Source organism: Psammomys obesus, unplaced genomic scaffold, assembly GCF_907164565.1.
Source record: "Psammomys obesus unplaced genomic scaffold, mPsaObe1.curated_primary_1811, whole genome shotgun sequence".
NCBI lineage: Eukaryota > Metazoa > Chordata > Mammalia > Rodentia > Muridae > Psammomys > Psammomys obesus.
Genome location: NW_026596120.1, coordinates 17,304,661 through 17,331,528, shown reverse-complemented (window position 1 = coordinate 17,331,528; position 26,868 = coordinate 17,304,661). Strand labels below are relative to the sequence as shown.

The 26,868-nt window shown below is 50.9% G+C and overlaps 1 protein-coding gene across 1 annotated transcript in view; it reads left to right on the top strand.

The window, feature by feature from the left end:
- Bsn (bassoon presynaptic cytomatrix protein) overlaps window positions 1–26,868 on the top strand; it is a 91,355-nt gene that overhangs the window by 37,723 nt on the left and 26,764 nt on the right. The window contains exons 2-3 of the mRNA XM_055629517.1: window positions 13,107–13,515; window positions 25,835–26,719. Coding sequence (XP_055485492.1) covers window positions 13,107–13,515; window positions 25,835–26,719 — 1,294 coding nt within the window. The remainder of the gene's footprint in view (window positions 1–13,106; window positions 13,516–25,834; window positions 26,720–26,868) is intronic.

The following is a 26,868-nucleotide window of genomic DNA, read 5'->3' as shown; positions in this document are numbered from 1 at the left end:
GGAGCCCTCCCTTCAGGAGGCTACTGGAAGTCTATGGGAAGATACAGCAGATGTCAGGACAGGACTTGGGCCACTTGGGGTGAGTGCTGCAGGGCTCACATTTGACAGGAAGTGCTGTGTCCACAGCGCCATCGCCCCAGCCTACGAAAGTGGGTCTTGATGAAAGGGCCACATAGAAAGAGAAGGGAGGGTGAGCTGGGGGTGGGGTGGGGTCAGGGATCCTTGTCCGCAGGCAGAACGAGCATCGGAAAGTGCCTACACTAGGGATCCCACTGTAGTGTGCTTTGGAGGATGTGGGCAAATGCCCCCAGCGGGGCAGTCACCTTGGAGCTGCCTCTGGAAGAAAAGAGTGAGCAGTTAGTAATGGGCTCATCAGCGCCTCCTTCCTGGCTGGGACTGTGGCAATCCACGTGGGAAACCAGGCCCTTTTCAGGTAGACTTTCTGACTAAGACTTCTGGGCAGGCCCTGTCATGGTGTCTGTCCCAAGCTTTGGAGTCTTTCCCCACTCCAGTCTGTCACTGGCCAGGGATGCCTGGCAGGCTCCAGGAGTTCCGAGCTCCAGGCCCAGGGCGTTGGCCCCACCGCCGGGAGCTCTGGCTCCCCAGCCAATCATTTCGGCCTATTGGTCTTTCAGTTGACAGACATACATTGAGCCCTGCTCTGCCTGGGCCCTGAGGCAGGCTCCCAGGACCCACTTTTCTCTGGAGCTTCACACACACGTGCACACACACACACTTGGACCTTCAAGTTCTCATCGTTTCATGTGTGAAAGGTGGAGTTTTGTGCATAAAAACTTTTTTTTAAAATTCTTTTGACTATAATAAGTTTGAGTGTGCAAAGCAGGGTTTTATTTCTCTCTGATACCTGCTATTTCTTTTAAAAATTATTTTTACTATGTATGTATACGATGAGGGGCATTTGTCACAGTGTGTGTGTGGAGGAGGTTAGAGGACAACTCCCGTGAGTCGCCTTTCTCCGCAGATGGAGCACAGGGGTCAGGCCTTTGTGGTGAGCGTGTTTACTTGCTGACCCATTCGCTGGCCCCTACCTGCTCTTTGCCCCGTTAGCCACTGTCTTGCTGCAGACCAGTGCTGTGGGCCCCGTCAGGTGGGGCGCTCCAGTCTCTGGAGCAGGCCTGTTCAAGAGCCAGGGCAGTGCCTGGGCTGCAGGACACGTGGCTGAGGAACCGCGCTCACCAGCTGACTGACTCCCTATGAGTGGAGATAGGGAATTCTGACCCCTTCCATAATTTTAGTACATTTGTCTGCGTGTGTGCGCGCGTGGCATGGCATGGCATGGCATGGCATATGTGTGGAGGTTAGAGAACAACTTTTCCAGAGCTGGTTTTTTATTTCTATCCTGTGGCTCCCGGTATTAAACTCAGGTTTGTGCTCGGCAGCAAGTTTCTTTACATTCTAAGCTCCTCCGCAGCCCGCCCCCCCCCTTTTTTGTTTGTTTTTCACAATTAAAACTAAGAAGCCAGGCGTGGTGGTGCCTACTTTTTAAATTATTATTATTATTATTATTAGTTACATTTTATTAACTCTGTATCCCAGCTGTATCCCACTCCCTCATTCCCTCCCAATCCCACCCTCCCTCCCTCCCTCATCTCCTTCCTGCCCCTTTCCAAGTCCACTGATTGGGGAGGACCTCCTCCCCTTTCATCTGACTCTGTTTTATCAGGTGTCTTCAGGATTGGCTGCAAAGTCCTCCTCTGTGGCCCACCAGGACTGCTCCTCCCTTGGGGGGTGGGGAGGTCAAAGAGCCTGCCCTTGAGTTCCTGTCAGAAATAGTCCCTGTTCCCCTCACTATGGGAAACCAATTGGTTACTGAGCTACCACAGGCTACATCTGAGCAGAGTTTCCAGGTTATATCCATTGGTGCCTACTTTTAATCCCAGCACTCAGGGAAGCAGAAGCAGGTAGATCACTGTGAGTTTGAGGCCAGCCTGGTCTATCACAGAGTCCAAGACAGCCAAGGCTACACAGAGAAACCCTGTCTTGAAAAAAACAAAAACAAAACAAAAATAAAATGAAACAATAAATAAAATCAATAGGCAGCCCCTAATTTTATTTTATCATTTTTTGAGTCACAAACAAGGTTTTTTTTTCCTTATTCTTACATACAAAAAAAAAAAAAAAAAAAAAAAAAAAAAAAAAAGAAAAGAAAAAAACGGGAATATTGCAAGTAAGGTTTTCATTTTTTAAAAATATTTTCAGAAGCAAGGCCTTGATTTCTGGAGAGATCTCTTTTTGCCCTTTATTAGCTTATTTATTATTGCTATTTTAGTATATAGCTTTAAAAATGGGTTCCATTTAACTCCCCTCCCTCCCTCCTTCCTTCCTTTCTTTTTCTTTCCTCACTATGCAGCCAAGGCTCACATTGCTCTACAGGTGTGGCCTACCTTGCCCAGTTCATGACATTTCATAACTGTATGTCTCGCTTTGCTCATATTTATGCCTCTCCCATTATGTAGAAAGAACAACTCTTTAACATGGGGGTAGGCAAAAATTACTTTGGTGTTTCTCTTCCTGAACAGGACAATACATGCGGTTTTTAAATTCTATTGGCTTCCCATGAGCCCAAGTCTAGGGGTCTCAGGGCAGGCAGCCTTTGCCTGGAAATCCCAGACAGTAGGCGTTCTAGCATCATCACTGGGTCCAGACCCAAGCATCACAGATGTTCAGCCTATTCAAGTATTAGTGATACAAACCCTGAGTTATCCCACTGACTGTGCCATTGGCCATGTCTTCCTTCCTGTGTCTCGAGCAGAACTGAGTGTAAAGCAGGACCCTCGCCGTCTCTGTGGGTTGAGGAGACATTCTGGAAGGCCTATAAGCAGGCCTCTTGGCACACTCTGAAGGTTAGGCAGAATCTGAAGAGTTTCTAGTTCATATTCCTGGGTTTTTCATTCTCAGGAACAGCCGGCCAGGGATTGGGGCTGGCTTTCTCCATAGTCACAAAGGCTTACAGATTTCACATGCTTATCTTGACTTCCCAGTTGCAGCGGGATTTGGAAGAGGCTTGTGCGTGCACTGTCCCTTCAGTAAAGGGCTATAGTAGAATTTGCAGTAGCTTGGACCTGGGGACAGCTGACTCAGCGCTATGCAATGACTTCTGACTCCTAATTAGTTTCCCGGCTTTACAGGCTTCTCCCCTTGGGTCAGGAAACTAGGACACGACACAGCCCAAAACTGCCCATGTGAGATCCTAATACAGATACACGTAAGTTGGGCAAGGAGCAAGAAAGAGCCTTGGTGGCCTGGCCAGTCGGAGCCATGGCTCCCGGAATTCTGTGGAGACAAGGCTAGCCAAGTTGATCCAGGTAGCTATCTGGTCCAAGGAGATACCTGGTGGGTCTGAACCACTCACAACAGATAGAAGGGCTAGGAAGTCCCTTGGGTCTCAGATGGAGTACATGCCATAGTTCTGGGCACAGAGAGGCACTGTGATATGCCCAGATGAAAGTCAACACTCCAGGCTCAGTACTTAACAGTGCCCAAAAGAAAGCGTTTCTGATGACTGGTGTTGTTATAAATGAATGAAAATTCCAATCGTTCAATTTTATCAATAAAGACTCAGGAGGCAGATGCGGGGGTGAAAACCTGCTAGCCCAGAGAGGCAGAGAAAGCACCCAGCTGACTTTCCTTCCCAGCTCACATCCAGATGGAAAAAGCCCAGAAAGCTCACTAGCTCAGTTGACAGCCCAGGGGAGAAGGCCAAAAAACCCCAAGGCCAAAGGCTCACTAGCTCAAAGCTCAAAAAACCCAGGAGCTAGAGAGCTAAATCCCTTTCCTCTTTGCCACATTGTCTTAAATACTTCTCAATGTCCCTCCTCTCTGTTAATCCCTGTCAGCTGGTTTCTTGCTCTGCCTCTTGACCTAGGGTTAACTTTATTAAATCCTATATACAGAGAGCTCTTGGATTAAACGTGTTCTAGCAATGACTGAACCACACCATAATCACCTGTTTACAATAAACAGAAAGTTCTTGGACTAAAGGTGTGTGATAGGGCTCAACCACACCAAACAAGAAACAGGGTTTAACAGTTCACAATCTCAGGGTTCACAATGGGATCAAATATCCTTGCAACAGATCGGGCCTTCATTTCATCTTATGGTCTGTACAGGGCCATCCTAGAAGGTAAGAGGGAGAATTCTTCAAGGAGCTATTGGCCTGGGCCTTGGTTTTGGGTAGTGACTCTGGCCTGCCCTTTCTCTTCCCCTCTGATCCTTTTGGCTCTCAGCAGGAATGTCCACCTTCACTGTTTCTGCTGGGATTCCCCCACAGCTGATGAGTGAGGAGCCATTATGCTGTGCTGGTTGGAAAAAGTCAGGGAAAGGGTACATAGGCTTGATTGCATAGCTATAGCGCTACGTTCTTGCTAAAGATAACAGCTCCTCACTACATTGTTATAAATCCCATTCTTTCTTTCATGCCCTCTGGGAATTTATGAATAATTAACTGGTTGAACCAGAACTTTTAATAGATGAATGGTGTAAACATGTCTGTCTAATTCACCTGAAAAGGAGCCTTGGCAGGGTCATTTCTACAAACCTTGCCTAATTACATTTTTTTTTCACCAGTTAATTAAAACAAGCCGTGAAACTTGTTCCCTTCTGCTTGCAAACAGGGACTGCACTTGAGAGATTCAGGGAACCCATGTCCTCTTGGGGGCCCTCATCCTGACCTGAATGACAGAAAGTAAGCCAACAGCATCCTGCAAGGAAGCCACTCTGCTTCTAACACCTATGGGAAGTAGCCTCAGGTGGCTTCACACTTGAGGTCAGGTTTACGTGGTACTGTGGAAACATTCAGCCTTCTGAATAGCCATATATCCATGAGCTAAACTCATGGGCATAGATTCAGCAATATACCCGGTTGTCTGAGTTCCCAGGCTTCACTCAGGGCATACAAGCAGATGTATGCTTGTGACTAGAGAGAAACTAGTATGGTAGGCAGGGCACAAGTTGATGGCTAAATCAGGAGGTCTTCAGGAGGTCTGGGAACATCCTGAAATTAAAAACAAAAACAAACAAACAAACAAAAAACGAAAAAAGGTTCATGATCAACTCATCTCTTAAGAAAAATGTCTAACTAAGGTTTATAAAGAGGTCCGGGATTTAAGAAACTCAGAACTTGCACAGATGGAGAAAAATGGCTTTGTTTTGTTTTGTAAAATGTCTTCTGGTTAAAAATGAAGTAAAAACACCTCTTTGCTTAGTCTCTTTGCTGATCTAACCCAAAGCTTTAAGAAAAAGAATGAAAACTTTACCTTCAGATACCCATGGAGGACTGAAGCATAATAAACAAAGAATGCTTTCCAAGTACAGGAAAATCAGTGGGAAAAGCCTCTGGAATGAGGACAAGTTGCTCAGTCTCTATGCCAAAACCACTCACCGTCTTTGGCTAGGGAGCTCCGTGGAGACAGTCAGTGTCCCTGAACTGTGAAGCCGGCAGCGGCAGCGGCAGCCAGCAGCCGAGAAGTGCAGTTACCAAAGGGATTGACAGGGTGTGGCGGGTGGCAGAAGGAGCAGCCAGGAAGCGGAACGACAGAGAAACCGAAAATAGGTATAATTACCATTTGCGAAGAGGAGAACAAAACAGATGGAACGTAGAAATATTCAAAGATAGGATTGAAGAAAAAGAATGTGTGTGTGTTCTACTGGGCGGTGGTGGCACACCTTTAATCCCAGCAGAGGCAGAGGCAGGTGGTTCTCTGTGAGTTCAGAGCCAGCCTGGTCCACTCCAGAGGGAGTTCCAGGACAGCCAGAGCTACATAGTGAGACCCTGCCTCAGAAACAACAACAAAAGTGAGTGTGCGCGTGCACGTGTGCTTTCTGTCACTAAGATTACAAGCCTGTGCCACCAGGCTCAAATGATGGCTTAGTCTGAAAGGACATAATGCAGTTTCAGGAATGTTGACATGAAATGTGAATAAAAAAAGAAATAAAAACGAAAGGAAAGGACCAGTCTTCGGTATGGGGGAGGAGAAAGTTTATTACAGATACCTGGGAGAGGCTAGCCAGAGGCAGGTGCATCTGGGAGAGTCCAGAGTGGGCATGGCCAGACTAGACTGGGCCACGTGGGGAGAGGGACAGAGACAGGAGAGCGGGGAACCAGGTGCAGCAGCCAGGCGGCCAAAGGTACAAAAGGGGCAGGTAACCAAAGTGTCTGGACTATCTAGGGAAGAGCAGCCCAGCCACGGGGCTGGCAAGTTCAGGGTACAGGGTGGGGTATGCCAGACATACCCTGGAAGGGGAGGAACTGAGGAATGCTGGGAGAACCCGAGGCCAGGTCCACTTTGATATGTTAAATAGGTCCCTCAGCCATGTGTCCAGATTGTTCAACCCCTAAACATATCTTGGTGAAGTCACCAAATGTGGAAAAGAAATAGTTGTTGTTTATCTGGCTCAGTGGTTCTCAACCTTCCTCATGCTGTGATGCATCTCACGCACGTTGTGGGGGCCCCAGCTATAAAGCTATTTTCCCTGCTGCTTCATAACTATAATTCTGCTACTGTTGTGAATCATAATGTAAATGCTTGTCATGCAGGAAGGGTTAAGAAGCACTGACCTAGAGGGAGAAAGTTAACCTGTAATAAAGGAAGAAAATCAGCTCGACCCAGCGTTCTCCATGGGAGCAGTCCTCAATAGGCAACAGCAGGGCACCTGTGAGTCCAGGCAAGGAAAGTGTGGACTCGGGGTATATGTCCAGCTAAACTGTTGTTCAAGTTTAAAGATAACAAAGATACAACCAACCATTCAGGGACTCAGATAATGCGATTCCTATGAATTCTTTTTGTATAAACGAATGAATATTTCTAGAGATCAACTTTATAGACATCAACAATAAGCCTATGGCTTATCATAGTGGCCCTTAGGCTAAGGCAGTTACACTTATCACCCTCTAACCTGCAGGAAAGTTCAGTGCTATCACAGGCGCCACAGAGCAAGAGACATTCAGCCTTCAAAGTTAAATGGAGCTTATGGCAATTGATGCTTTCTGTTTTCCACATATGGACAGGGAAAGCAACAGATAGGGGAAGCAATGGAGGAAGAGAGGTGTTGGGGGTTGGGACTCAGAGAAGGTCAAAGGTAAACACGCTGTGAACCTCTACTGTCTGCCTTCTGGTTTCTTTGCAGGGAATGACTTTGGCCTGAACCATGTCTGGCGCAGTTCTGAGTGAGACCCTTTACAATCTGGGTATCACCGCAGACATGTCTCAGGGTCTGCTTTTGCCTCACATCATATGTGGTGGTAAGACCATGACCTCACTGCCTAGTTGAAGGCACTTTGTCACTATTACTTCCTGTCTTAGTCAGTGTTCTATTTCTGTGAAGAGACAAAAAATGACACACTTCCTCCAACAAGGCCACACCTCCTAATTTTCTTAGAGCCACTCCCTGATGACTAAACATTCAAATATATGAGCCTTTGGGGGCCATTCTTATTCACCACAGTTCTGTCCTCTGAAGGTACTGCATTTAACACACACACACACACACCACACCTATCTAAAAATATAATCTTAAAAAAGACTGGAGATTGTGCATTTAAGGATTTCTTCAGTGGTGGCTTCTAAACTAGGGCACATGTTGGGTAGGAGGTGGAACAAAGTAGAAAATATGAAAACTATTTATGTCCCTCACCCCTCTTTTTCTAGCCCAGGCTAGTCTCAAGTTGCCGATGTAGCCAAGGGTGACCTTGAACTTGAGATCTTCCTGCCTCTAAGCACAGAAATTACAGGCGTGCACCACCACCTGAGAGGTGGTCCCAGCCTTCTTATGTTTATTTTCTAGCAATCACCTGTTAAAACCTTTCTGTTGGGGGCGTTTTATCAATAACTGTAGATAAATATTCATGTGTTGGGAATGCAGAAACATTTTATTGACAGGTTCACATGATGAAAGAAGAGAAAGAAAGAAAGGAGAGAGAGAGAGCGAGAGAGAGAAGGAGGCCTCTGGCCTGAGGACTGAGTAAGCGGTGCTTCCGTGTGGAAACTGGAATTCATTCCTGAGGGAGGACCTCCAGGACGGGGGAGCTGCACCCCAGAACACCGGCATGGCCAGTGGGGTCCTCCCACAGTGTTTGACCAGCTGTAATTGCCCGTTACTGAAAGGTCAGCTGTGAATTTTTGAAAGCCTTATTTGAAGCTGTGGGGTTCTTCCGGCTGCTCTGACTTAGAGCTTCCTTAAGGCGGCTCCCCTTCTGCGGACAGAGATGGCTCATTCATCTGAGTCATTTCCCTTTCAAATGTTCCGCTGGAGGCCGTGGGGCCCCGCTCGATGCTGCCGTGTGGAACCCACAGCATGGTCTCCCTCTGGCCCCACCTGGCTCCGTGCCGGCCTGCATTTCCTTCCTGCAGACTGCAGCCCTAGCAGGGCCTCCCTTGCTGACCACAGTACCCAGAACGGCTCCTGGCTGCTTCCCACCAGGGACCAGGCGGCCGCATCCTCCCGCTCCCTGCTGGGACCTGGTGTCTGTAGCTTATTTCAGCCGCTAGAACGAATGAGTTTTCTTGTTCTTTCCTTCTCTGACCAGTACACTGTGGGTTCTATCTCCCAACAGTGGTGTGGATGGGACAGAGAGCCACAGAATTTCCCAGGCTTGGTGAGGGACAGGCTCTTTGGCTTTGCACTCTTCCTGGAAGGAACCCCTGGTTCCTTCCTGCCTTGGCAAACAGGGTTGGGTTAAAATTATTCATGAGCAGTTAATAGCCCCAAATGCTGAAAGGAAGGAAAGCTGATAGAAATTGAGTGTTTTTCATATCCTCCGCCTTTCTTTCCCATCTTTAAAATGCATTTTTCTGTTGTAGCTGGGAGGATGGCTCAGTGATGAAGAGCTCCTTGCTGCTCTTGCAGAGGATCCATATTTAGTTCCCAGCACCCAAGTGGTGGCTCACAACCATCCTTCACTCCAGCTCGAGGGAATCTGATGACCTCTTTTGGCCTCCTTGGGCACCCGTCATGCACATGGTACATGTACATGCATACACATAAAATAAAAATCTAAAAAGAAATGCAGGTGTTTTTTAGTTTCAGCCGGCTCCCAGCCGCCCCTGTGTACCTGCCCTCTCCCTCCAGCCTGACCTTCTGTGTCTTGTTTCTTTATGGAAATCTCCATCTTCCTACCTTGCATGTTCGGTATCCTTGTCCCAGCGCTCCCCACGAAGCAGGCTTCCTAAGGCTGCTGGGAGAAGTATTAGCCTTGGGGGCTTCAGGAGTGTCCTGTGTCCACCAGGCCAGGTCTCTCAGGGGATGGAATGGTCTTGTATGTGGACCTCTCCCTTCCCTTTGCCTTGCTTCCAGAAATCACATTTTGGTGGAGACTTCTGTTTGTGTGTATGAAGGTGGGCCTCCTGGAGGACTTACCTCCTCTGTCCTCAGGCTGTCCCTTCCACTCGAACTATCTTGGAATCATGTCCAGAAGCCAGGACTCATGAGCTCTATCATGGTGGGACCTCTGTACTGTTTGGGGAGATCTTGGCTTTCGTGGTATGGTACATGCTCTTCACAGGTGTGGCCATTTGCTCTGCAACTCAGCCCTGGTGCTCAGACTCAGCTCTGTGTAGGGGAGTGTTGGCTGCTCTCCAATACGGGACCTTTTCTAACCCGGTGGGGTCATTTCCTCCCTCCCTCCTCCTCTCCTTTCCTCCCTCTCTCCCTCCCTCTCTCCTTCTTCCCTCCTTCCCTGCCTCCCTCCCTCCCTTTCTTTTTCTGACATAAGTATGTAGCTCTGTAGACCAGGCTGTCCTCAAACTCACGGAGATCCACCTGCCTCTGCCTCCCAAGTGTTGAGATTAAAGGTGTGCACCACTACAGCCGGCTATATGAGTTCCTTTTCTTTTGTCTTGTTTCTGCCTACTCTGTTGCCGGCTTTCCTCTAAGCCTGGAAATGCTGTTGGACCCTGCGTGCTTTCTTGGACCACAGCTCAGTGGGTAACTTCTGTTCCTGAGAATTGCCTGTGAACTGAACTCACTCTCTCAGATAAAAATATCCAGACCCCAACTGTAAGATTACTCCTGCTCCCCACAACCTTCAACACAACCAAGTCCAAACTCTTGGTTTTGCTTTTGTACTCCCCACCCCTGACTGGCTTCCTTCCCTGGATTCCCCAAGTGAGCAAAAAGCGGCAGCATCCTTTGTTGGATCTTTCGTCCCTCTAATAATAGACTGTCTCCTGGGCTCACTTTCTCCTCACTAGATTCCCAGCCTTCATCATCTTCTCTGTGGCACAGAGCCCAAATGCACCTCTGTTGGGAAGCCTTAAAGGCCCCAGTGTTACACACACACTCGCACACAGACACGCACACACACACACACACACACGTTCATTTTGAGCTTCCCAACTAATTCAGGCAATTTAACACATGACGCTGTCAGGTGGTGGGAGTGATAATGACTTGCATTTGACATACTTGTGCCTTCCTCCGCCCATACGGAGCATGTTCCCACGGCCCTCTGAGCCTTGGCATGTGCTCTTCCTTCCGTCTAGCTTGCTCTTCTACCTCAGGGAGAGCAGCTTGTCCTTTAAGGCCTAGTGTAAAGGTCTCCTCATCTTCCTCATGACTGTGGCAGCAAGTCTTGCAGCGATTTGTTTGCACATCTGCTTCTAATCTAGACTGGAGGCTCCCAGGGGATTAGATCCCTGTCTGATTTACTTTTTGAAAAATTCATTTTAATTAAATATTGAGTAGGTATTCATAAAGGATATAAGAAGATTTATAAAATATGTATATGTGTTAAGAGGAACCTCGTGTGAACCTGGAGACCTGACCTGCCTTGTAGGAACTTAGCCTCAGGTATGTCCTACCCTTTGACATTGCTGCATCATGTTTCCAGAAAGTTCACTCAAAAGCCAATCAGTCGCAACCCCCACACACACACACACAAATAAATTCACAAAAAGAAATCTCATAATGTTTTAAATAAGCTTCTAATTTTGTGTTGGGCTGTACTCATAGCTCTCCTCAGCTGAATGCTGCTGCATGCTGCTCGTAGTCTGAAGGCTGGATATGCCTATAGGACCAGAAACAGGTCAAAGACATAGAACAAATGTACAGGTCAATAAGCATGAACAGCCAAAAGAAAGACAGATGGAAGGAAGGAAGGAAAGAGGGAAGGAAGGAAAGAGGGAGGGAAGGAAGACCGTTATTAGAATCTTTGTCTTCTGTGAGTCTGTTGCTGAGCAAACTCCATGTGACTTCACCCAGTTCTGCACTTCCCTGACTGAGCCCTGCCTGCTTCCTGAGCTCCCCACACTATTCTGTTCCTTTTTCTGTGCTCACTGAATGTTCACTCATGGGAAGCACAGTGCCGAGTCCTAGTAACCAGCAGGCCTTTTCCTAGGTCAGTGCCAATTTGTGCCAGCCCCTCAGTGTGGACAACATTTCTAAAAACCGGCTAACCTGTGATACAACATTGAGTTTAAGAGTCACTTTGAGCCAGTCGCAGGTCATGGGAGTTCACACCTGTAATCACAGTGGGAGGCAAAGCCCTGAATTTGAGGCCAGCACAGGCTTCAGAAGTGAAGCCTCTCCAGTGTGTCAGCAAACTGTCAGCAGCCACCAAAGGAATATAGGCCCAAGCCGACCTGTTCTGGAAGCAACAGGAAACCTGGTCGTTGACTGTTTATGCTCCCCCTCTTCCAATCTGGAAAAGAGGTAAATTGCCAGAAACAAATTTAAGTTGGTCCAAAGAAGAAATTCAAGAAATTACATTTCAGCCTGAATGTTTCTTTTACCTCATGGGTCTACCAGCTCTGCAGACAAGGATGGACATGTTTGTGCTGGGATGGACAGACATGTTCAGGGGAATGGACATGGTGTCAGGGACATTGGGCCTCCTTCAGTGGTTTCTCAAGGGCTGGATTTGAAACCCCACCCAGCCTTACTTACACCAATGAAAAAATAACATTGCATCCCACCTTCTTAGACTCGGCTGGGCTTGCTGGAGGATCTCCAGAAGGAACAGGTGGAGCAGGATATCAGTATCACATCAGGCTTCTTAACATGGAAATCCTGGGCTAAAGATGGTTCATCAGCTGCCTCAGTCCCTGTTCTGTTGCTGTGAAGAGACACCATGGCCACAAGAACTGTTACAAGAGAAAGCATTTAACTGTGGGCTCGCTTACAGTTTCAGAGGTTTAGTCCATTGTCATGGCAAGGAGCTTGGCGGCATGGAGGCAGGGGCTAGAGAGTAGTCAAGAGCGACATCCCGATCTGCAGGCAGAGGGAGAAACTCTGCGTTTGGCCTGGGCTTTTGAAACCTCAAAGCCCACAGTCAATGACACACTTTCTTCAAAAAGGCCACACCTCTTAATCCTTCTAATCCTTTCAAATAGTGCTACTCCCTGGAGAGTAGGCATTCAAATATTTGAGCCTATATGGTCATTCTTATTCAAACCACCATATGGGTTAAGAGTACTGGCTGCTTTTCCAGAGGACCTGGGTTTGATTCCTAGTACCCACATAGCTGCTCACAACCGGAAGATCCAATGCCCTTGTCTGTCTTCTATGGGCAATCCACACAAGTGGTGCACAGACATACACATACAGGCACAACACCCTTATACATAAATAAAAGTAAAGTTCAAAAGTTCAGTCCCTGGGCTGGGGATGTAGCTCAGTTGGTAAAATACCTGCCTAGAATGCAAAAAGCCCTGGGTTCGATCCCCAGCACTTGTAAATTGGGTACAGTGGTGCCTGCCTGTAATCCCAACTCTTTAGAAGTAGAGATGGGGGAATCACAAGTTCAGGGTCATTCTTAGCTGCAGAGAGAACTCGAGGCCAACCTGGGCTACATGAGACCCTGTGTCAAACAAACAAGTCCACCCCACATTAGATGCCCTACTAGATTACTGACAAGAATCTGCTCTTCCTCAGGGTGTGAGAGAAGACAGTCATGTCCATCTGCTCTGTGGCCTGATGCCAAGAAGCTTGCAGGGCTCTAGCACAGGGTACAATAAGGGGTGACTTGGATGATGTCACTGTACAATAGAAAGAGGACGTGATGGGCTTGGGGTCACTCTGGGTTGGAAGAGACCCATGTAAGCTACTTCTATATGATGAGTCTCTAACAGTCATTTTCAATGTCATTTCAGTGTTTCCCGGAGACTGGACCCCAAGGAGCCCCTGGGCAGCCAGAGAGCAACTTCCCCAACCCCAAAGCAAGCTTCTGCTCCTGCTCCTGGCCGAGAGAGCCCCAGAGAGACAAGGGCCCAAGGCCCATCAGGCCAGGAGGCTGATGGTCCCCGCCGGACACTGCAGGTAGACAGCAGGACACAGAGATCAGGACGGTCCCCCTCGGTGTCACCAGACAGAGGCAGCACCCCCACGTCACCCTACTCCGTCCCGCAGATCGCCCCCCTTCCCAGCAGCACCCTGTGTCCTATATGCAAGACCTCGGACCTCACGTCGGCCTCCAGCCAGCCAAACTTCAACACTTGCACCCAGTGTCACAACAAAGTCTGCAACCAGTGTGGGTTCAACCCCAACCCTCACCTCACCCAGGTAACTACCACCGCCTCTCCGGAACCGCGCCCCTTCCCCCCTTCCTACCCACCCCACCCACGCCTGTCTTCCTTAGCCACCAGTGCCCATGCACCCCTAATGGGGGGGTGGGGCCTAGTCCTGGTTTCAGGATGTGGAATCAGAGGACAAGCTCGGGCCCCAAGTCTCCTGAGAGATTCCTGTACCCTGAGAACTTAGGAGGGGCTGGAGCAGTGGCTCAGCAGTTAAGAACACCGCCTGCTCTCCCGGAAGACTGGGGCTCGGTTTCTAGCACCCACTAAGCGGCTCACAATCCTCCAGTCCCGGGGAATCCGATGCCCTCTCCACACAGGGTGCACAGGGACATGCGCAGGAGAACATCCGTACTTATGAAAATAAATACATGCTTTTAACTCGGCGCCTTTAATCCCGGTACTGAGGAGGCAGAGGCAGGGGGATCTCTGAATTCGCGGCCAGGCCAGTCTGGTCTACAGAGTGAGCTCAGGACAGCCAGGACTACACAGGGAAAACCTGTACCAAAAAACAAACAAACAAACAAGGCCAATGAACAAACTTAGAAACTCAGAATAGAAAATGCCCTGGAGCTCGATCTATAGACCACAGTGGCTTTGAACTCACAGAGATCTGTCCGCCTCTGCTCCCAAGTGCTGGTCTCAAAGGTGTGCGCCACCACTGCCTGTCTTAGAAAATGCTTTCTAACTGGTTTACTTTTAGCCTGGGGGGAAATGGCCGTGGAGAGCTCGCTCCAAGAAAATCTCACCTCAGCTCCTCCCTGTGGGTACTCCATTAGAGATGGTCACAGGTGTCTCCGAGGGGAGTGAGATTTCCCGGCCCTGGGCCTGCCTCTCTCCATGACAGTCCTGGAGACGGATGCATGTAAGGAATCCAACTTCTAGCAGGGGGTGGGCACTGACCCCTTCCAGCTCTGGACAGCGCCTCTCTGGGTTTGTCTGGGGCCCGAGGACTAGACTGTCCTCCCCAATTTTGTGCTGAGGCCAAGGATTCACAAGGATTATCAGTGTCCTGCTCTCCCAAGGAGCTGTCCTACAGGACTGTATCCGTGCAGTCAGCCTCTTTTTGCCCCAAAGGACTGTCAATCCACATCTTCCTCGTGGCTTTGTTCAGGATGCTCTGTGTTGGAGTGGGATGCCTTACGGAGCCTTTGGGGGATCCCTTCGGTGACCCAGAGGCTGGGTGCTCCTTAGGGCCATACTTTTGAAACACACCGAGTAGCTTTCCTGGCACCCTTGTACCCCACAGGGAAACCCACAGAAGTCTCTGCTTCTTCCCCAAAAGACTGCCGTGGACAGGATGGAGAGAGGCTACTGTAGGCAGCCCCCTACAGCTGGGATTTATCAGCAGCCGGGGTTGTTTGGACCGCGTGGGAGGGGATAAGTGAGAATAATTGTTAGCAGGTCAGGGTCTATATATGCCGTGAGGTGCTGTGGGTGTGGGATGTGTGGTTTCCAAGAGGTAAGTGTGAGATTCCGAGGAAGGAGCTGTTGGTGCAGGGCGATGACTCAGCGTTTGGAGTTGCTCCTGGAATGTGGAGGCTTCCTGAGGAGGCGTGCTCGCTCGCTCGTGATCACCGCATCTGTGATTAGAAACAGACCCATTCCCGCACCGATCAGTTAAGTAAGTGTTAGCTGTTCCATATTGGGAGCGGTGTGGTTAAGGAAGGGGAAGCTCACCTGTTTGATCCAACCAACGGAGAAGCCAGAAGCACCGGCCTCCCCGGAGCAGGGGGACTTGGCAGATGGCCCCCGACATGGGACAGCCCACCACTGTGTCGCTCTCTCCCCTCTGGAACCCTCTGGGCTTCGGACGCCCTGGGTTGCTCTCCTGTGCCGAAGCCCTGGGTGGGGTGGTGAAAGAGCCCCATGCCGAGGCACCAGCGTCTTGGTGGCATCCCAGCACTCCCATGCCACAGCCTCAGCCTCCTGGTTCCTTCAAGCCCAGAACCTTTAGAGAGATGGGAAGGGAGCCAGCCTCTGAGTGTGCCTAGAAAAACAGCAGAGTAGGAGGACCTTGGAGACACTCAGTCCATCTGCCTAGTTGTGCTGGGCGGAAGCTGAGGCTCAGGGCCAGGAGGAAAGAGGGCCTCAAACTTACTGCAAATCCACAGTATTTGGCGGAGAACAAAACTCTCGGCCAACTCCTTCCAACAAATGCTGGACTGGACAAATCAAGTGGCCCTTTAATACAAGCTCTTGGCGTCCTCGGGGCCTCAGGGCTATCAAACAGGACTGAAAGCTGGCAGCCTTTCGCGTGCGTGCTTTCACAGAGCGTGGGAGGGGCTGCTGTCCCGCAGCACCCCTTTGAAAACAACGCTGTCTTGTTGTGTGTCTTCTACAGGTCTATGCTCACACACGCTGTAGTCTGCTCAGCCCTCCAGACAGAATCTTTGCTTCCCTGGAGCTGCCTTTCCATTCAAGGAAAACTAAACCTTGGCATATTCTCCTGAAGGGTGGGCAAAAGGCATAGTTGTCAAGCCGGTGCCGTTTCCCTTTGTCACTTGCTGAGAGCAGAGTCCCCTCCCTGGTCATACTTTAATGTGACAAGGAAACAACTTTACAGGTTCTGCTCTGTTTACTCTCTCCTGGGAATCCATGTCTCTTCTCCATATCTCCATCTCGGTCCAGGCTAAGCGGGAGGCTGGCTCTGAAGTCAAGTGTGTCTGGATGATGGTGTGTGTGTATGTGTGTGTGACCTTTTATTGGAGACTCAATGACATGACATACTTTCTGCAGTGGCCCAGCTGGAGTATAGATGGGTGGGGAGCTCAGATACACTCCAAACAGCCTCAGGAGGGAGTGTGGAAACGCTGGGCCTTGGATGAGGAGCCTTCCAGCCCAGGTCTTGTGTCTAGGGCCTGTCAATAGGATTTATAGACAAAGGGAGGCATTTAGCAGTCCCAGGGAGAAGCAAGGGCCACACAAATGACATGGAGAGCCTCAGGCCTGTTCTTGGGTATTGGATATGTGACTATGAAAAACATAGCCTTTCCCTTAGGTGTCATGAGTGAAGACTTGATAGTTGGCATGTGACCCAAGTTACCGTGCAGATCAGGAGAAGGATGGAATCCTCTTGCTGACCTTGCTGAACACGGCCAGAAACTGGGCACCGCTGCACGATGGTCGCCGTGACCCACTGATTTTACTTTTGTGTCTTTTGGAATCTGTCAGGGTCCTACCACCTTTACCGCAGCAGGTGCTACAAACTAGTAGACAAGGCTTGGAAATGAGAGTCGCACACAGGGAGAACAGTCAGAATCACTTACAGGGAGAACAGCCTCATTTGGCCAGTCGTGGGAGTCACCACTCTGCCCATGCCCCTGTTGGCTAGTTACGGAGGGTTTATAGAACAGAGAGGCTTTGCTAGGTTTTTGTACGTGTGTGGAACATACCAAAACCGAATGGAAACTGGGGGAGTGCCATGTCCAGCACAGCTCCAGGGACAGACATGACTGTGGTCATGAGGGAATGAAGAAAAGACAGACAGACAAGAGAGGTGAGCAAGGCTATGTGGAGAAAGCTCAGCACCCTGGGGGCTCGGCACGTTGGCTGTAGAGTTGGAGAGAGAGGGGCTGGTGTAGCGCTGCAGAGCAAGGGAGAGGCTTGGTAGCAGCAGTCTCTGTGGGGGAGCAGCCCAGGCTGCAACTGCCCGGGGGAGAAAGCGACAGCGGACAGGCACCGTCCGAGCACACACTGTCCACACTCACACTCAGTCCGCCAAGGAAGGCTTTGCCCACCTCTGAACCTCGCCCTGAGGCTGGGGGAAGGCTTTGCCATCTCCCCACGGGCCTGAGGCCGGCGTCTCTGACATGGCTGTGGGGCCTCACTCGCTCGGCTTCCTTCGCCCCCAGGACAGGAGCCCAGAACATGCTGTTTATACACACAAGACAGTTTTGCAAAATCCTGCCTTATTCTGCACCATTCCGGAGCAAAACAACGTAGAGAGTCTAAAGCAGTGCTGAGTTGTCTGCCCCCCACCGCCCCCCAGGGAAATCCCACCCATGCTCACTTTCCTTCTGAGTAAGATTGACCCGAAATAAATAGGATTGGCCCAGTCATTCCTCTGGAAGGTCATTTCTCCTTGGATTTTTTTTTTTTTTTTCCAATTAAGGGCAGGTGAAGAATTTGACCTGTGGTCTGGAGAGCTGGCTCAACGCTTAAGATCATGTGCTCCTTAATGCCGAGAGCAGAGGCCTTGAGTTCAGTTCCCATAAGGCAGCTGATAGCCGGCTGTGATTCCAGTTCCAGTGGAATCTGCTGCCCTCTTCTGGCCTTCTTGAGTACTGCATTCATGCGCAAAACCGTGCAAAGAGGCAAAGCTTCGGGAAATAAAAATAAATAAGTCTTTTTAAAAATTAAAAAGATTTCACCTGTTAGAAACTATGCCAAAATACCATGTAGAGAGTTTTCTTCTGGCATCAGTTCTGTTTTCATTATCCACAGAAACCCTTGTTCTGACAACACTTTGATCGCAGGAGACCAGAGGTGCTAACACGTTCAGTGCTGGGGATGGGGGGGGAGGAGGGGAAATGCTTCTCCTTGTCTGGGTGTAGTTTCAGGACAAATTCTGGAGATGTCCTCCCTGTCACAGCTGTTCAAAGTAGAAGCAAGCGCACAAGGACTGACTTCTGTGGCTTTGCTGATGCCACAAGCCCAGTCAGGCTGGTCAAGGTAGCTCTCCACTCATCTGCAACAGGAAGGAAGCCCTGTTGCCTTGGTCTGTTCTGACAGTCTGAGGGCACAGTCAGGGCATAGGCATCACATGGCTATTGTAGAGGTGAGGTAGAAGAGCCAGGGGTCTAGAAGTGAGCTGTAGGAAAATACAAGCAGTGATTGTGCTCACTCATGCCTGCCTCAGAGCCTGTAGGGCCACTCAGAGCAGCCCCTGACGCACATTCTGGCCCAGGCCTCCTGAAGATGAGTGTGACCTTGACCTGTGTCCCAGGGATGATTGCAGTGTAAAGGTAGAACACTTGAAAGCCCAGACTTCAGGCAGGCCGAGTCCTTCCCAAGCACTTCCTCCAGGGTGGCCCACAGCCTGGGCCTGCCAGGGCCAGGTTCTGCTCCTGTGAGGGGCATGGGGCCTTAAGTTATCCCCAACCAGACGGGGTTTCTCCATGTAGCCCTAACTGTCCTGGAGACTGATCACTTCAGGGCTCAGCAAGTAAAGACCCTTGAGGTCAAGCCTGACAGCGTGAATTCAGTCCCCACAACCTGCATGGTGGAAAGAAAGGAGTTATCCTTTGATATCTACAAATACATGCCATGGCAACACGCGCACGCGCGCACACACACACACAGACACACACAGAGAGAGAGAGAGAGAAGAAAGTTGTTTACAATTGTAAGGAAGATATCTACGAGTGGTCGTGTGGTTGTGACCTTCTGTTTTCTGGGTTTAGATGTTGCTGAGACGGAGGCAGGAAGGTTTCACTTGCTGCCCCCCTTACCCTTACCCCGGTGGAGAGAGAGCCTTGGGCTTAGACACTTACCCAAGGTGGGCGGTGCAGAGGAAGAAGGAGCTGGTGCAGCGGCCTGAGCCTCTCCCTCTACTGCCTGCATCCCGATCCTTTCCGGCAAGGGCCAGGGCACCAGATGGCCCGGGGGAGGTGCTGCAAGCAGCACAGAACCCTCTGCTGTAGCCAGCATGGCCATCAGCCTTGTCCCCTTTCCTCTGCCCCCTCCTGGCCACGCTGCTGCTTGGGCCAGATACAAATGCGGAGCAGGTGCTGTAAGGGCATGGGATCTGGAGGGTGCGGAAGAGGAAAGGTGTCCTCCCCCAGGAGCAGAGGGTGGGGCTGCTCCCCCTAGCTCCTAACCAGAGTGGAAGCGGACACCCAGGCAGGCTGGGGTGGGAAGGGGGATCTCAACCACCAAGTCCTCAGGCAGTGTGCCTTATGGTAGCCACCGTGATTAAGAAATAGCAACTACAACACAACCTTTCAGCCAATCCGGGAAAGCCCAAGCTTCTACCCGCTCTCAGGCAGCCAGCCCTGCTGCTGGAACATGGTGGCCCCAGGCTGACTGTTTTCAGGGGACAGGAGCTTAATTGGATCTGAAGGATGGAGACCAGACCCACTGGGGACATGAGAAAGAGACAAGAGTGCCGGGAGAAAGAGACAAGAGTGCCGGAGCACGGGCTGTTTCATGGCTGAGGCCATCAGGCATGGCGTGCTCTCCAGCCACGGAACAGGACTATGCATCCGGCTGAACCTCAGTGTGAAGGTAACCCGGAGCAGAAACTACGGAGTTTCATCCCTAAAACTCTCATTTCTATGAAAAGTCAAAGGAAAGGGAATGAAGACAGTGGAGTAAGGATGGCGGGGGGGGGGGGAGGGGGATGAGACGTCTCAGTGGGTAAAGGTGCTTGCTGCCAAACCTGATGAACTGAGTTCAACTCCCACGACCTGAAGGGTAGAGTAAGAGCGCTGGCTCTTACAAGGTGTACTTTGATCTACACACACAAGCTGCGCTCCATTCCTCCACAGGCACACACAAACTCTCAAAGAGAACAACCTTGACAAAACACAAAAGTTGGAGGGGTCTGGAGAGCTGGCTTAGTGGTTAAGAGCACTTGCTGTTCTAGAGGACCAGAGCTCGGGTCCCAGTACATGTATCCGGTGGCTCCAGGTGCCATCTTCTGGCCTCCACAGGCGCACTGCGCATGCGCACACACCACACACACAAGTAAAATTAAATTTTTAAATAAGAAAAAAAGAGAGACCCTGTCTTAAGAAAAATAGGATCTAGCCCTGAATGATGGCACACACCTTTAATCCCAGCACTCAGGAGGCAGAGGCAAGTGGATCTCTGTGATTTTGAGGCCAGCCTGGTCTACAAAGCAAGTTTCAGGACAGCCAGTGCTCTTACACAGAGAAGCCCTGTCTCAAAAAAACAAGAAAGGAAAAAAAGAGACCAAATTAGAACAACAAAATAAACCCCAGATCTTCCCAAATTTTGCGTATACATTTACATTGTTGTGTGTGTTTCTGAGATTCGACACAGGGCCTTCTCCATATACTAGGTACCAAGTATTCTGCTATCAGGTTACAATCCCAGCTCAAGGTAAAATGGTCTTTGTCAAGAAGTACCAAGAACGTCCAATGGAGGAAGCCAAATGGCGCTGGGAAAGCTGGGTATCCGTACGCAAAAGAACAAAACTCCACCCTTGCCCCAGCCACGCATAGCATTTAACACCAAGTGAAGGAAACACCTACACACAAGAGGTAACACTGCAAACCTCTGTGAGGTCCAAGGCAAGCCCTTCTAACTTCGGACTTGTCTAAGACACCAAAAGCAAGGTGACAGAAACACAGATTGTACCGGGGGAAAGTTTGAGTGTTTGAAAGAAAATATTTGCCAGACATATATCCAATAGTGAATTGATGTATTCAGCACACTCTACAAATCAAGAACCCAAAGACACCAGAAGACCACCTGAAGAGCTTTGATGCCTTGATGGCGACCAGACAGTATTTTCCTCCTCAATGTGTCCTATGTGAAAATTTGAACCCGCAGAAAAGTTGAAAGAATTGTACAAGAAAAACAGGTTCATTACCTGCATCTTCCATTAGCCAGTGACTCTCCTGGTTTTTTTGGTTGGTTAGTTGGTTGGGTTTTTTTTTTTTTTTTGGGGGGGGTGGCTTTTTGGCTTGATGAGACAAGGTTTCTCTGTGTAGCCCTGGCTGTCCTGGAACTCACTCTGTAGAGCAGGCTGACCTCTAACTTACAGTGATCTGCCTGCCTCTACCTCCCCAGTGCTGGGATTAAGGACGTGCACCACCATCCCTGGATTTCTCCTGGTTTTATCATGTCGCTATCCTTCTGACTACCTGTCCATCCCTCTGTCTAGCCATCTGTCCGTTCAGCTGATTTCTTTGTTGATTTTCAGAGCGTGTTGCAGATACCAGTATAAGTCACACTGAGCCCTTCAGTAGGCTTATCACTATTAAGCAGGATTCAGTGTTTACTGCAGGTTATTTTAAGTAAAACATACATACAGTGACATTTACAGAGTTTAAATGTACCATTCAGTGAGCTTTGGAGAGCTGGGTCAGGCCCAGAGGACTGTGGGTCTTCTGCAGTAATGGTGAGAGTCAGTTCAGTGGTGCCAGGGAGGCAGGAATCAAGGACTTTTCATAAGGTCCAGGACGAAGATACCTGAAAACCAACAAAATCCAAGAGAGAAGGGTATGGAACCAGGGCATGAACTCCAAAGGTCCTGGGGATTTGAAAAAGAGAGGCAGGGCTAGCGAGGTGGCTCAGAGATTAAAAGCACTCTGGCGCTTCCAAGGTCCAGAGTTCAATTCCCAGCACCCACATGGTGGCTCACAACTATAGTGAGATCTGGTGCCCTCTGCTGGCGTGCAGGTGAACATGCAGACAGAATGCTGAATACATAATAAATAAATCGAGAGCGGGGAGGGCAGAGGCCAGGCCACAGAGTGCAGCCTCTCTGAGACCTAGCCTCGGAATGATCAGATTTGGGGCACTTCCTTAGGTCTCTGGGTTGGCACAGGCCTCTAGTGTGGGTCATGCCATCACTTCTTCCCTGCCATGCTCCACGTGGTGAGATCAAAGCGGGCCGGCAAAGCTCACCGATGGCGGGTGTGCAACAGCGGCCCTTGGGTAAGGCAGGTGGCTGCTCTTGCAATGTGAGGGTCTCGGCCAGCCCTGACACTGGCCTCCCCTTGATGTCTAGGGATGATGGGGGTTACGGGGGGAGGAGTGCTGTACCTCCTAGGGAGACCTGAGCAGTGACTCACAGCCCAGAAAGGCATAGAGTCATCCTGGCATGGGGTTGTCCCAGGAACCTCTGGCTTTGGTACCGGCAGGGGAGTGTCCTTTATGAAGCCTCCTCTGTGATGCTTAAAATGGAAAGCATGAATTCAGTATCGGGCATGATGTCAGTGCCGAGTGATCCAACACTGAATGCCACTCTCCCTCGGGGGCCAGGGCTCAGAGGCAGGCGGCTCCCCACAGGAAGGCTGGCTAGGTGCAGACCTGCAGCAAGAGAACCTGTTTGTTCTGGGGCCCTTAGAGCTTTCTGGCAGCCTTCTTCCCTGGGATCGTCCAATATACGGACCTACGTGAGACTGATACACAGTGGCACACCCCGGGCCGCCGCTGGCCTTGTGAGAAGGGTCTCTGTTAAAGCCCATCTCAGGGAATCTGCCCCTACTTCCCTTGATGCCACAGAAACCAGTAGAAACAGGGAGGGGCTGTTGCAGACAGATCACTCACAACTTAGGGTTCCCAGAACCTGCTGCCTGGTCCCCTGGTCTTGGGAAGCTCCGCTGCTCTTCTCCACACTGAACAGTTTGTGTAAACGAGCAGATGGGAGACTCTTCTTTCAGACAAAGTCCTCTCCAGGCCATGGAGCACGTAGGGCCATGCCTCTGCACATCCCGGCATGCTCCTGGTGGAGTGGGCAGACTGTGGAAATTCTCATTCCTGCAGCTCCTTTCCCTCTCCCAAACCACCTCGACCCTGCGCATGGCTCCATGCCTGCTCTCCCCTACTACCTTACGGGCACGCGCTGGGCTGGGGTTCAGAGAATAGACGGAGGGCCCTGCCAACCTTCTGAGATGGCGGGATGGCTCCGTTGCTGGCAAGAAGCGTCAGGTCGATGACAGTTGGTGCCATCTACCTTAGGTCAACTTAGTGAGATACCTCCAGCTCCACTTTTGGATCCAGGGACATGAGGCACAGGCTGTGCGCATCTCCTGGGCCAGTGCCTGGTCAGGACAGCAGGACCCGGAGGGGATCTCTGTCGTACTAGTGGAGGAGTACATCCCTCAGATTCTGGTGGACAGCTCAGAGGACCCTAAGAGTCACAGAGCCTCCTGATGCGCAGTCTCTGCATGCAGCGAAGGAAGGCCACAGCTGCCATTGGTCTTGAGGCCAGAGTCTCTCCCACAGCACCCTCCCCGCCTCCCTGCCTGCTTGGACAGGTGGGTGGGGTGCAAAGCTGCCACCTCTGACTCTCGTCCCACAGCATGTCATGGTAGAGGCCCTGGAGAAGGGAGAAGAGGCTACGATAGGACGTTCCTAGCAAACCCCTGGAGCCCTTCTGGGAGGCAGAAAGAAAGGTCTTGCTGAGTTCAGAGAGCCCCCTCTGCCAGGGACCTCCTCAGGAGGCCTCTCGAACCAGGTCTTATCTGCCCGAGCCTGAGCCTGGGAGACACTGGGGGAGGACACGGTCAAGGCTCCTTGCCGCCGTCTGGAAAAGGCTGGATAGAAATAGCTGCGCCCATCTGGCAGATGAGTCACTGAGGGGTGTTTCAGCCATTTCTTGAAGAGGTCCTATTTTAGGTGAGATGCCTGTGATGGGGGTGGGGAAAGAAAGGTGCTGGTGTTAAGTATGAGAGGTTATTTTTTATTTGTTTTTGTTTTGTTTTTTTCCACATGCCTTTGTTTAGTCCTATCCAGATCCAAGGGGCAGGGTCACCGGGAAGTCCCCAAACAGGAAACCTGCCTCCCAGATGCCGGGAAGTTAGGTGCACAACTGGATTGGAACATTGGGTGTGGTCTAGGCCTCTAACTGCCACAGGGATGGGCTTGGTGGCTGCTACCCTGGGCCAGAGAACGAACGGGCCCCCGTTAGAGAGCAAAGCCCCCTGTAGAACCTCTCATCAGATGAGCAGAAGCAGCCCCTGAGAACTTTGATGAACGTGGGCCCCTCCCCACCTAGAATGAACGTTCTAGGAGGGTACCAGGGACTGGAAACGTTTTCCTGTGGCTTCCTCTGTCCAGTGTAGACAAAGTCCCACTGGGGGTTCGAAAGCGCAGGGGTGGGTTAACAGTACCCAGCTGGGGCTAGGCTGCCTCAGCCTCACTGTTCTTAGGTTCTAGGGCTGGGTTTGGTCTTTCGAGTAGACAGATATTCTGGTGTCTGCAGGGGTGGATTCTAGACTCTGAACTTGGCCTTTATAAAGTTAAGTGGCCATCAGAAGAGGTGAGGCTAGCACTGGGCTCCAGTTGACCCAGCCTGGGAATCAGGAGTTAAATGGGGCCACAGGGGCTGCTCACACCTGCGGCATTCCTTACCCCACTGACCACGAGAGCACACTGCTAATTCATTCCCTCCTTGGCTTCCTCTGCACCGAGGACAAATGCCCCTAGGGTGCTGGGCACAAAGGGGTGCTCACCACAATGTGACATTCCCCCCATCTTTGGGTGCTGCTCTTGGGCTTCGGGGCAGGATGCCTGAGCTCAGACTCCCCATCTGACAAGCCACCTGGTAGCAGAGACCCGTGGCCGCCTTGGGGCCTCATGAGCCTTGAGGCTCACTTGGCATAGCAGGAGATCCAGTGTGTCAGGGATGAGGTAGCCAAGGGAGGATGACAGGAAAAGAAGCCAGGAGGAGAGCAAGGCTGGGGTGGTTGTGAGGTCACGGCGAAGGGCTTCCCTAGTGTGCTGAGAAAGGGCTTAGACGGGTTTGAGTCCATAGGTGCTATGTCCCAATTTATAAGCAGTTTTATTTGGCAGGAAAAGGTGGTACTTAGGAGACTAGAAATTCGAAAGACTAGAAATGTCTCAATTCTGTTACTCCTTTAGAACACAGGTGACACGGAAGACTCAAAATTGTCCTATAGCACGGTCCCATGTCCGTCCCTGTACAGGTTCGTGGCAAAGGGAAACTACAACATGAATTTCAGTATCTGTCTTGTCCCATTATTATGCCATTTTCCTTGTCTTGTGGTTGGAGATACAGTGCTTGCCTGACATGCGTGTAGCCCCGGGTTTGATCACAGAGACCATAAAGCAAGCAATAGCATAATCCCCAAATTCAAAGAAAATCAAGTCTTCAATCAGTGGCTGGAGAGATGGCTCAGAGGTTAAGAGCACCGTCTGCTCTTCCTGAGTTCAATTCCCAGCAACCCCATGGTGGCTCACAGCCATATGAGATCTGATGCCCTCTTCTGGAGTGCAGGTGTACCTGCAGATAGAGCTCTCATATACATAAAAAAATCTTAAAAAGAAAAAAGTCTTCAATCAGTCATATCTCAGTGGTGCTTCTCAGTTACTCTCAAGAGTTTTAGTTATGTACCTTGGCCCTTCTGTGAAAATATAAGATCTTCCAGGGCAGGACTCATATCATGGCCTCTTTTTATTCCTTATGCTTTCCTCTCTCACCCAGCACTTGTTATTTACTGATTCTGCATGGTGTGTGCGCACCTGCCTGCCTGCCAGCCAGCCAGCCTGTCTTCGGTGCAGATAATGACCTCAGGAACCGTCCGTCCTGGCAGCAGCCTGCGCCCTGTGCACTCTGCCCCTGCTGACTGTGTCGTTTCTTCCCTCAGGTGAAGGAATGGCTCTGTTTGAACTGTCAGATGCAGAGGGCTCTGGGGATGGACATGACCACTGCGCCTCGATCCAAGAGCCAGCAGCAGTTGCACTCCCCGGCCCTGTCTCCCGCCCACTCCCCAGCCAAACAGCCTCTGGGGAAGCCAGAACAAGAGCGATCTCGGGGTCCAGGGGCCACACAGTCTGGTCCCCGCCAGGCTGAAACAGCCAGGGCCACCTCAGTGCCTGGGCCTACCCAGGCAACTGCTCCTTCAGAGGTGGGGAGGGTGTCTCCTCAGCCCTCTCTCTCCACCAAGCCTTCCACAGCTGAGCCCAGGCCACCTGCAGGAGAGGCCCAGAGCAAAAGTGCCACCACAGTGCCCCCCGGGCTTGGTGCTGGTGAACAGACCCAGGAGGGCCTCACCGGGAAGCTCTTCGGCCTCGGAGCATCGTTGCTGACCCAGGCGAGCACCCTTATGTCTGTGCAGCCAGAGGCTGACACCCAGGGCCAGCCTTCCCCTAGTAAGGGGCCACCCAAGATTGTCTTCAGTGATGCCAGCAAGGAGGCTGGTCCAAGAGCCCCAGGCTCAGGGCCTGGGCCTGGGCCAACACCTGGAGCCAAAACTGAGCCTGGGGCTAGAACAGGTCCTGGATCAGGGCCTGGAGCTCTGGCAAAAACTGGAGGAACAGCCAGTCCAAAGCATGGCAGAGCAGAACACCAGGCAGCACCCAAGGCTGCTGCCAAGCCAAAGACCACGCCGAAGGAAAGGGCCGCCTGCCCACTGTGCCAAGCCGAGCTCAACGTGGGTGGCAAGGGCCCCGCCAACTACAACACCTGCACCAGCTGCCGGCTGCAGGTGTGCAACCTCTGCGGCTTCAACCCAGCGCCCCACCTGGTGGAGGTAAGAGCCGGGCAAGCACATTCCCGTGGACTCTGTTGAGGGGCCTAGAGTACGGGGAAAGGAGGGGCAAGGGAGCCAGGATGGGCCCAGGGAGACGCTGCAGCAGACCAAGGGCCACTCAAACAGCCAATGCTACAGAGGGATCAAAA